The sequence below is a fragment of the Adelges cooleyi genome, unplaced genomic scaffold (genome assembly GCF_023614345.1).
Source record: "Adelges cooleyi isolate 19-005CV unplaced genomic scaffold, UGA_ACOO_1.1 ACOO_flye_CR_arks_rails_tigmint_CR_PRNA_381, whole genome shotgun sequence".
NCBI classification, from domain to species: Eukaryota; Metazoa; Arthropoda; class Insecta; order Hemiptera; family Adelgidae; genus Adelges; species Adelges cooleyi.
Window position 1 is genome coordinate 77,558 of NW_026096058.1, and position 11,387 is coordinate 88,944.

The 11,387-nt window shown below is 33.7% G+C and overlaps 1 protein-coding gene across 2 annotated transcripts in view; it reads left to right on the plus strand.

The window, feature by feature from the left end:
* The window catches only part of LOC126841333 (tachykinins-like), a 41,677-nt gene extending 30,556 nt beyond the window's left edge, over positions 1-11,121 (plus strand). For both annotated transcript variants that reach the window (XM_050577744.1, XM_050577743.1), the window contains 2 exons: positions 9,097-9,573; positions 10,830-11,121. In XM_050577744.1, coding sequence (XP_050433701.1) covers positions 9,105-9,573; positions 10,830-10,879 — 519 coding nt within the window. In that variant the 5' untranslated portion in view covers positions 9,097-9,104 and the 3' untranslated portion in view covers positions 10,880-11,121. The remainder of the gene's footprint in view (positions 1-9,096; positions 9,574-10,829) is intronic.
* The last annotated feature ends 266 nt before the right edge of the window (positions 11,122-11,387 follow it).

The window sequence follows — 11,387 nt, forward strand, 5'->3', positions numbered from 1 at the left end:
ACAAATTTAAATTAAATACTAAAATATCAAAATAAGGTCGGTTGCAATAGAATGGAGTTTTATGTTTCCAGATTTTTGTGAACTGTTCAAAATTTGTTTAGAGTGAACTATAGATTATTATTCTATGTCAAACTCTATATTGGCTCTGTCAAACCGAAACGGTTGAACTTTGATAGGTGCATCAACAAAAAATATTTTTCGGATTTTCTGGATTTTTTATTTCTTTTTTTCTTTTAGGTTAACAATGAAACTATTGTTACAAAATGTGTTAGGCGGAAATGGATAGACCAAGTATATCAGCTGTTTTCTAACTATTCTAAAAAGCCCAAGGGAATAGATCTATACCAACCCCCCCCCCCCTATAATTATGCCGCTGTTTATAAGTTTGAATTTACTAACTTTTTGAACTGACCCGCATGATAATATTATGTAAAACACTCGACATCCCGGAACGTGTGTGGATTAAACTCAACAGTAAATGGCTGGTGGCAGCGGTAAATTAACACCGTGGCCGGGGCTACGATGCAACCGTATGTATTCGGGTGTGAATAATTTTCACCTCGGGATGCAAGTGAGGTTGTTTTTGCACGTCGCATGCCATTATTAATTGAACACCCGTTTAAAAATATTAGAGAAACCGAAACCTTCGAGTGCGCCAAGACCCGCCGGCCGGCTGATCCGAATCGACTAGATGACAACGTTTTGACGATGGTACTACAATAATAATGTATCCCTTCCGGTAATTGATATTGTTCACGTGACAATTACCAACGCGACAAGAGATGTCGTTAAATACGAAATATAATACAATAATGCACAACCGTTGACGCGTATCATTGTAGCCACAAACAAATGGCCTCGGGCTACGGCGGCTAGGGACTGTCTAATTCTGCTGTGGTTATCCCCTTAAAAGGGTCTCATCGCGGTGGCTTCTACCAAAATATTTTCCCCGGAAAACGTGCCTGTGCAAACCGGAATAATTGCAATTATATCAGACAGTGCCGGGGTTCTGTTGGCCGCACCCGTTGGCGCTATTTCCATTCTCAATGACACCATGCTGGAGCCGATTTTACACAAAGATACAGTTGGAAACGCTTCCTCGACTACAGTACCTGGAAACTGCTGGACAAACTGTAAAAAGTTACAGTAGCTGAAAGTAATGCGATTGACAAAAAAACTCCTTTATCCTAATAAAATTAAGAAAACCCACAACAAAAAATCTACACTGTCGTAAAACACATGCTGTATATTGCATTGTTAATTAGTATGTGTGTCGTTCATTGTAAAAGTGAATTGTCTCCTTGTAATTGAATTTTGAAATAACGAGCTTTTTTGTAAATTGATGTGTAGAAAAAACAATACAAGTATTGACTGAGTGTTTTGTATTTTTCGTTCATTTTTGCTTTTTTTTTGGAGTTGCTTCTCTTTTATAATGAAAGATACGACTAAATGTGACTCCATTAAGCAAAAATATGTGTATTTTAAAACTTGGAGTTACACTACTTTTACCACGAACGACACGAATTATCTGTTATGTTATATATCAGCTTGTCATCCCTGATTAGTCGCCGTTCTCATCACTTACTTATCTCTGACCAACTGCTTTCTCCATAATTGACAATAATAACTTAAAATAATATAATGATCACATATTTAAACTTGGAGTCATGGAAATGTTCATATAACAAGCCTCTCTGAGGGCATTATTGATCAAAAAGTTATTTATTTATACATAAAATGAAGGCGTTTAATTTATATATGTACTAAAATCACGGTTTATTTTTTCACCGTGAATAATAAAATAAAAGACTTATAAATAATGTTTCCGTAAACAAAAAGCGGTTAAAATACAAAAAGACCGCTAAAGGTTATAATATAAAAAACATAAGGCAATTTACAATAGAAATATACATTAATGAGTTTTAGCCATATTATACTTAAACGTTTTCAATGAAATTAAGCGTGTCCACACATTGTTCTCTCTCTGCTTTCATATTTTTGTATTATATTACAACAACATAGCCAAAAGTATTCTGTACTTTGCCTTTTTATTAGGATTAACGAATTAAAAAAAAAAAAAGAAAAGAACAACCTAAATAAATAAAAACTGTTCAGGCGATATAAATAAAGTTTCATTTGTATTGTACCGTTTTGGTCTTCAATTGAAATATTGAACTTCAAAACCTTATCACGTGATAATATTTTCAGTAGCACTTATGTTGTAAAATTTGTTTAATTAATTTGATTTTCTGACAAACCAATGTAAAAATACAATTGACCCTATCGCCAACATTTTTACTACTATTATAAAACATAAAAATTGTTTTTTTTTCTTTTTGAAATACTATTATTATTTAATTATGAGATGTATAATTGTTGTTGTTATTTATAAAATAACGACCAAAGTTGTGTGCTGTATTAGTGTGTCAGCTAAGACTACTTCTTGTCCAATAAGCGTTAAACGTACCTAAAGAACAAACGAGCACACTTAAAAATAGTATTACAAAGTCACCGTCGGTTGAAATTCGCGATTTAAATGAATACTTATAAAATGCACATACTAAAAACACTTTATACTTATCTCGTGTTAATTTATCAATTTCTGAGAACGTTTAAATGAGATTTTCATATTTTGGCAGCGTGAAATTACATATAATAATGAATGACATTTGCTGATTAGCTTTGATGGATTGTCTGGTGGTTGAATTGTAAGTATTATGATCAATATAATTTGTTTTTTATAAAATACCTAGATACACTATTGTGAATACTAAACGTGCTTTGTAAAGGGACTTCCGACGATTTAAATTATAAATAACACATAAGTATAACTACGTTACATCATCGTTAAAAGCATTCGTTAAATCCAGTTTGTTCAGAATAAACCGTACTGACAGTTTAAAGAAAACTCGCTTTTCGAAATTAATTGAAATTACATTTCAAGTATAAAACAAGACAAAAAATGACACGGTAAATTGATTTGATTAAACTTAAGATTGCATTTTAAGTGGCATAACTTAAAAATCAGAACGAGAAATATATATTAGAATTCTTACAGCGCATTTAGGTGTGTACAATAATTATTGTTATTACACAAAGAAACCATTTAAATGTTTAAATTTCTTCTTTCGTCGGGTTACGGTCAACAGTGAAACCGATATTATGAGCGAGGCAATAATTGAGAAATTTAATATTAAAACTAATTTTCAGTTGAGAGTTTCTGGACTTGGAAAAAGTGTACGAAAGCAGGCGGTGTTTTGAACAGTTCTGAAAAAGAAAAAGAGTTTTAAATATTTATGTAAAAACTAATGGAGGTTAATGCAGTTGCTAAAGGGTAGTGTAGAGTGCGTGTGAAGTATGAAAGAATTCCTACTGAGATTAGGATTTCATTGGGTATACATAAGTAGGCTTTAAGAGACTAAATCCTCTCTAATATAAAAAATAACCTCTAACTCTCCCCCCCCCTTAAAAAAAAAGAGCTAAAATAAATGCAGTTTTCCTCCCAATCGATTATTTCAGCTCTACTATTTAGAGGGCTTTTAATATTTAAGACGTTTGTGAATTTAGCGTCCCACGCCTCCGTTAATATTGGCCTTTGTAATAGTCTGATACTTATTTATTTTTAGTAATTAATAAACTTAGTTAAGTAATGTGCAGGACAAAGTAATTCTATGTCTGTTGTATTCAGGGATAACGGAGTTTTAATGTAGGAGTGATTGAAACTAAACACAACTAGATTATGACACTTTAATCACCCACTTTTTGGGGTTCTCATTGTCTGCCTCTTAAGTACAGAACATTATTAGGTAGGTACAACGTTACGAATTTTCTCTATAAAAGAAGACCGTTATTGATTTGCTTATGTTATACATTTTAATAATGTAGATTAATTACTATGCATTATATTTTATCTTTTCCACACCGCTCATCTACTCAATTAGTCCAATGCCCCCCCCCCCACTTAATTGGACGTCCCTTTGCATTATTTGCATTGTCATATTTAAATGACATTAATTATTTTTTCCCTGGATAGTAATAATAATAATTTCACGATTATTAATCGTTTTGTAAAATCTAATTATCGAAACTCGCAACGTTGTAATCATTTTTGTTCAGATTTCATGTTATGGTAACATTGTGTGGTGTCGTTTGCTAACTGTTGTGTATTGCAGTAAATTAATACAATATATAGGCCATCTTATGTCTATATTACAACAATTATTTTGTAATACTTTTTTTAAGTACAAAAAAAAAAAAAGACTACATTCTCCACGTCGTTGATAAATCAAATGCGTTTTTTCGCTTGACGACGATAATTCATTTTTAGTTATATTTTTTCTTGACCTCATTGCATTAAAACTGCCAGTTGTAAACAATTATAGCAAATCATATAGCCACATTGTAGTGAAGCCTGTGATATTTGAATTTATTCGTTTCACCCGGACAACTTGAATACAATATTACATTACTATAATAATCTTACGATTAATTATCAAAACTAGCAGTCACGGCATTTGTAAATGTAAAAGACTTGGCGAATTAATTACTTAAACCCAACCCGGTGGACACGGCAATCGGCCGTTATGGAAGAAAGCGTCGTCGTAGAGCGAGTAAGACTATACCCAAGACTTTTTATTTATATTATTATTATTATTCTTTTTTTTATCACGGTACAAAATGAGAACCACGTCGAGTCGTATTGCTTTGGATGCCATTTGTTTCATACACGTTTTTTTTATTAAGTGTTAGCGCACAACAACGTGACGGTCCCCAAACGAAATAAAACGTGCTCGACGAACTTTGATATATTCCTATTTTATTTCATTTTAAAAAAGAACGGACAAATAGTTTTTTTTTTAACAGTGAACAAGTAAAAGTAGAAGTACAGTGTGCCTAGGCAGCATAGTATTTTTTACATTTCAACAAAGAGCAAAGAAGTTAGTACCAATTGACTTGAAAGTATAATAAACACATTTATAGTTTTCAATTTTTAACTACAACAACCGCAGCTTTATATTTGTAGTAGCTATTATTATATTTTTTCTTTTACCTAACCGGATTTTACGTTAACGATTTATATTAATACTTGCAAATTGCAATGCATCTAAGAAAACACAAATTAAAACATAACTATTCTGCTCTCTAGCAGGGTAGAATGGCATATTATGAACTATTTAAAAATAGACCATGATCGTTGATCAATACTGTTGAATTGATATTACTATGCAATAGAAAAAGAAAACGAGATAGACGTAAAAGAAAATTTTGAACAAAGATTCAACAATTAAAAAAAACTCGAATCAGGAATAAGTAGAGTCAAAATGTTGTGTTCATTTAGAAAAAGAATTTTTTCTTTAAGATGGCACTATTTACCTAGTATAGATGTTTATTCGTTTACCTAACCTTCTATATTACACTTTGTGGGTATGTATAATTTCTACTTGCCTTTAAATATCTCAGAAAATGCAATTAAGCCATCTAACAATACATGCCTTAACTATTAAACATCCAAAATCTAAAATATATTTAATTTCTCAGACCAAATCAGAGCATAATACATTTAATTAAATACATTCCAAATAAATTTAATAAAAAAAAAAACATTTAATTAAAGTAATGATCAAAAGAGGAATAAGAAAATTTAATTAAATTTAGAGTACTAATAAGAAAATAATAAAGAAATACTTTTAAATACATTATAGCGGAAATGACGCCCTGGTACAACTTTCTAGATTAACACGACTGTAAGAGTATTTAATTTAATTTTTAAAGAAACACTCTCTATTCTCTAGCATCCAACATAGTAATGGATCTTAAGATTTTTTTGTTTTTATCTTCGATAATTAAATAATTTCATCCATTATTACATTCAGACATTCAAATAATAAATTAATTGCGCTGAAGAAATAATATTCCAAATATCGAATAACTTTGTCATAAGAACGGTAATCAAGTAATAAACGACAAAATAAAAGATTACAATTTTTCGACTGTTAATTTCTTACTTGGATCTACAATCACTGGTGTCGAGACGGTACACGGTTGCAGTTTCTATTTAATCAGCTAGTCTTTTAATATAAATAGAGTGTTTTTGAGTCCGTTTTGGATGTATACTTAACCGTTATAATGATAATCAATCAGCTAAAACGTGCGTTGCAAGTTTTCATTAATATACTCCATATCCGTACTACGTTTCTAATTAACGGAATTGACCATAGGCGTTATGTGAGTCGTATAAGCAAAGATAATGATAATAACATGGCGGCCGTGGTGTATAATAATAATTAAAACGCAGACTACTTGGAGAGCGGGAGGAGACGTCTCCAACTGATGTGGTGTCTTGCACGGTCAGCATTTGCTTTATAGGGACCAGATTTTCAATAAAATTGATGATGCCCAAAGTCCGGTGGGTTGTAAATGAAACGACCGTCGGCGCAAGAGTAATGCTTATTGTTCACCGAAAGATTTCGAAATTAAAGACAAATTAAAAACTTTCCCAGTTTTACGACATACATGCGCCGGACTCGAGACACCCGCTCATTCCTCCCCACGTCTTTGCCATTGTTCATTCGTGCAATGGACGGGCTGAACACCGTCAATTAGCCGTCCGGAACACAGTGCTTTCTTCGGGGTAACTTAATTCGCCCAGACATTAATTGTCCCTCGACCCTAGATAATGGAACCCCGCGATACTCGCACATACGGTTCCAAACGGCCGAACAAGAGATAACCGGCGGAGAGCCACTAGTAATTTTTGCTATTATAGTTGGTATTCGTCTAGAGTAGTGGTCGTACCTGACTGAACGTCCAGGAGTCACACTATCTTAGACGGTGACGTGCGGTTGTTTTGTCTGTGGCACTTTAAAAACTGCTATCGAGAAAAGTTTACCTATATTAGTCCCACGGATGTACAAAACTGTTAGGAGATCCGACTTGGAGGGACGACGGCATCGAGAAATCCATGTTTTGAACAGATTTTAACTTGTTTCCAACATTAAGAACTCGAAATGATAAGCAATACAAAAGTGAGCAGAGTCGGTCGTGATTGAAATGCGACATCGATTTGAGGAATGAAGGTATAAAGAAAGGTGGAGTGTGGTATATTTTTATCTGCGCGCACTTCCCCTCCCATCCAAATTTATAAACTCTTATAACTTTAAAAACTGGTTATCAACCAGTCAAAATTGTTAGTACATAATTCTCAATTTAAAAAGTTAGGTATGCGTTACCATTTAAGTTTTAAAAGTTGCTATCAAAAAAACTGTATGTAAGTGTTGTATTTATTTATATTTAAACCATGTCAAACTACTCGACAATTGTTCTAGTTTCCAAGGTAAAGAATAAACTTGTAATTTTTTTCGTTTTGGTATTTTATTATTGCACCAGTTTTACCGTACACCTAATATCGGGAAACAAAATCTACGGTATTCAAAATATAACATTAAGGTTGTAATGGGTTTTTTAACGCGTTATTAAATAGTTATATTATAGATACAAACGCTAGATACGATTTTAAAACGCGGACTTCTAAATTAAAACAGACAACAGTCCTCAACAGTTAGGTATTATCAGTCTCAACACACCACCACCACGACAAGAGTGTAAGTCTTATGATTTACATTAGTAATTTTACTCGAAGCTCTAATAGTGTTTGAAATGAGCAAAGCAAAACGTCTGCCGTGTGACCGTACTTAGATAATTGTATTATCCATTTTGAAATTTGATATTCTCTTGGCGACCACACTTTGGAAAACTTGTTGCCGGTTATATTTCTGTACACATCGTGTGGAATTGTCTTTTAATTAAAATGAATTTCTGACGTCGGACTTACATAACTGCGGTAAATATTCATATCATCGGTTTTGTTCAGACACATGATTTGCAGGCAACAGAGATATACAGTGCCCATTATTAGTTTGAGTTTGTCGGTGAATTGAAAATACCTCTGCCGGTACTCCGAACGAAATTGAATGCATCTTAATAACAGTAATGTAACGTGAGTTAAACTTCGACAACGGAGAAAACATTTTAATTTAAATAACAAAGTTTTTCTACGTTTCCGATGGTCCTGCAACGAAACAGCGCTATAGAAATAATACTCGATGGAAAGTCAACAACAGTCAGTACAAAATTGAAATTGTACAAGTTTTCTAAAAGTAAAATAGACACTTTGGACAATTTTAATCGAACATCGCAGACGCCCAACAATAGTTGTTTTACTTCTAATTAATTAAGGTTTTTGATCGCGTAAATGTGTCGTTCAATTCGATTTTAAGGAAGTCATGTGCCAATGATTGCTAGACGGTTTTTTATTCAGCCCATGACTCTCACAATCTGTTAACAATTGGGGGTTTTGATATTCCAAGACAATTTAAACAACTTAAAAATATAACAATCTATAATTTTTTTAACAATATTCGAATTACTTCCATAATTGTATGGAATATTCTTTAGGCATAGTCTTACACAATGACAAACCAAAACAATATCAAAACATATAACATAACATTAAAATTTTGGCTACAGATTTTTTTTTTCACATACGTTAGGAGTAAATGTTAGACCTATCTTCAGACTAATTTTCAACTTATTCTAAAATTGCACTAAAAAATAAAAAAATTCCAAACCTTCAGGGTCTGAAATTTGGGATAATTTTTGTTATCTTTTGGATAATCTATTTTTCGCTAATGTGATATTTGTACTGGATCCACTGAATTCAATATATGGAACGCGCATACGGGTTGTAATACGTCCCCACCTGGGATGCAGCCATGTTGTTTTCAATGTCATGGAAAATAAAAACGCTACGTTACTTTTCCATGATAAATATTAAAATGTTATCTCTAAAATTTAACTTGGCCACCTTCAGCGGTGATAACGCGGTAATATATTTGGTAAATCATGGTAGAAACAATAACTGTTCACAATATGGCGGCCTCCGGCTAGTGGACATTTTCACGAACGGCCAACTATATAGGCAATACGCGTTTCAAGTTCCATATATTGCGCTCAGTGCCCGGGTCGTTTACCCGACCCTATCTAACCTCAGGTGAAACGTATTTTTAATGTTTTTTTCTATTATGTCTGTCCACACAGATCAGACCATGCCGCACAAAATCAATGTGGTCCTCGTAATGCTGGCTACCGTTGCAGCCGTTTCGGCCGACTCGCCAATGAATCGACGGGCCAGCATGGGTTTTATGGGCATGAGGGGCAAAAAGGACCAAGAATCTGGCGGAGAAACACCGGCGGGTCTCGAGCTGGACAAAAGGGCGTTGCTGTTCAGGAGGCCGTTTTTCGAAGATTCCAGGTCGGCGGCGGCAATGGCGGCGGCGGCGACGGCCAACTCTGCCGAGGGATTTAAGCGGGCCATGGGCTTTGTGGGCATGCGAGGAAAAAAGCAATACTACAGTAAAGGGTCGCCCGGTTTCTTCGGCATGCGCGGCAAGAAGGTACCGTCGGAAGCGTTTTTCGGCGTCAGAGGTAAGAAGTGGCCGGAGGTGGACGACAGAGACGTCGAACAGGCAGTGATGGCTTTGCACAAGATTATCAACAATATGCGATCCGAAGGAGGTAATTATTATGAAAACATTTCGACCTTTTCGTTAGGCCGGTTAAATCGACCCCTGTCTCTGGCCGTTTCTTTACCGGGCGGGTCTTATCTCATGAGTTCGAGAACATTCCAACTAGCCTAATAAAGGCCAGACTACCGAATTGGTCGGTTCGGTTACTTGGCGGTTCCCAAATTTGATTGAAAGTATTATAATCATTCCTATCAAAAGTCAATGTCATATCCAATTCAGAATTGAGCAAGATTTCCGTGTTGCTACATTATATCAATTTTGAAATTCAAACACGTTTGGCTAACGTAAGAAATAAAGACGGCTTGAAAAAACAAATCAACATTTTAATTTTACTATTGACAACTTCGTTAAGGCACTAAAATGAACAATAAACAAAAGCTAAATTTAAACTGTCCTTCTTATAATATATTGGGATCTTTTTAAAAAAAAATATCGAGTTAACTGAATTTTGCAATAGGAAAAGAATTGCCAAGAGCATTACAATTTTGGTTAATGTATAATGTAAATAGTTAGAGCTTGGTTTTTTTTTCATCCGAGTCCGGCGGTTGCATACTTAATGCAATGGAAATTCACGTTTCCAGTGCAAATATTTGATTTTTTATTTAAGCAAAGCCCACGAAACCTTGGATGTACCCGTGACTACATTATTTAGTTTTGTTTCAATGGATTTTATTTAATTCGTTTTGAATAAGAAAACGCTGACGCCCTAGTGTTATAACTATTGTGTCATACAAATCTCAATCCGCCTTGCAGAGCTTCCGGAATAATATATATAAAGGAAGGTGGATATTATGCACTAAAGTGCTCTTTACCATAATACTTAAAATGTTTTCCTGAGCCCACTGCAGTGCTAATAGTTGGGTTTATCTGAATAAATCGCAAGAACTCTTATTATAGATGATGTTAGACAATGGTTTTGTACAACGCTGATAGGTTTACCATGCTTTGTTCGTGATGATACACACTAGTCTTTTGGATTGGCGCCTATAAAATATGCCAACGACCTCATAATTATTGAGATATCGCGTGGGCGCAAATAATAAATGATTGTAGGATATCCGACTATAGATAGTATACAAGTGAAATGAACTTGTTTCAACTGTTTGCCTGAGTGTACACGATGCACATTTGTAATTAGACAAAAACCAACAAGTAAATATCTAACTAAAACAGGGAAATGTATACAACACACTAATGTCTACTGATATTTATCACATTTTGTGTAATTGAAGTATTTTGTTTCAGAACGAAATTACGTGGCGACGAAATTCGACGAAGAAAAAGAAATGCGCTGATTTTATTTTTATTTTAGAATTAAAAAAAACTGTAGCACGATATTGAAATAATTATGAGTTTCTATACACATCTACCATCAATTCCTATTGAATAAGTTAATATTATATTATGTAGTTAATACGGCGTTTAAAATATTATAATAAAAACTTAATTGTATAAAGTAACAAACTACGTATATTATCTTAGTTTCGTTTGTCTGTGTTTGAGTTAGTTGATATTATATTAATATTATGTTGTTTTATCATTCAACTCCATACATACATATTATGAGGTTTCCTTGTTTTTAATTCTGTAGAAAACTCGTTAATTGTATTATTAGTCAAACGGCAGCGACGTTACATTATAGTTTGTATAATATCTGTTTTTAAATATTACCTAATATCTAAAACATATATACACACAGATGTATTTGACTGTTATCTTTTTATTTAGGCTAAACGTGGTCTGTGAAGACAACTGCCATGTATTTGAATAAGTAGTTAAACGTTGAGCAGAAAAGAGCAAACG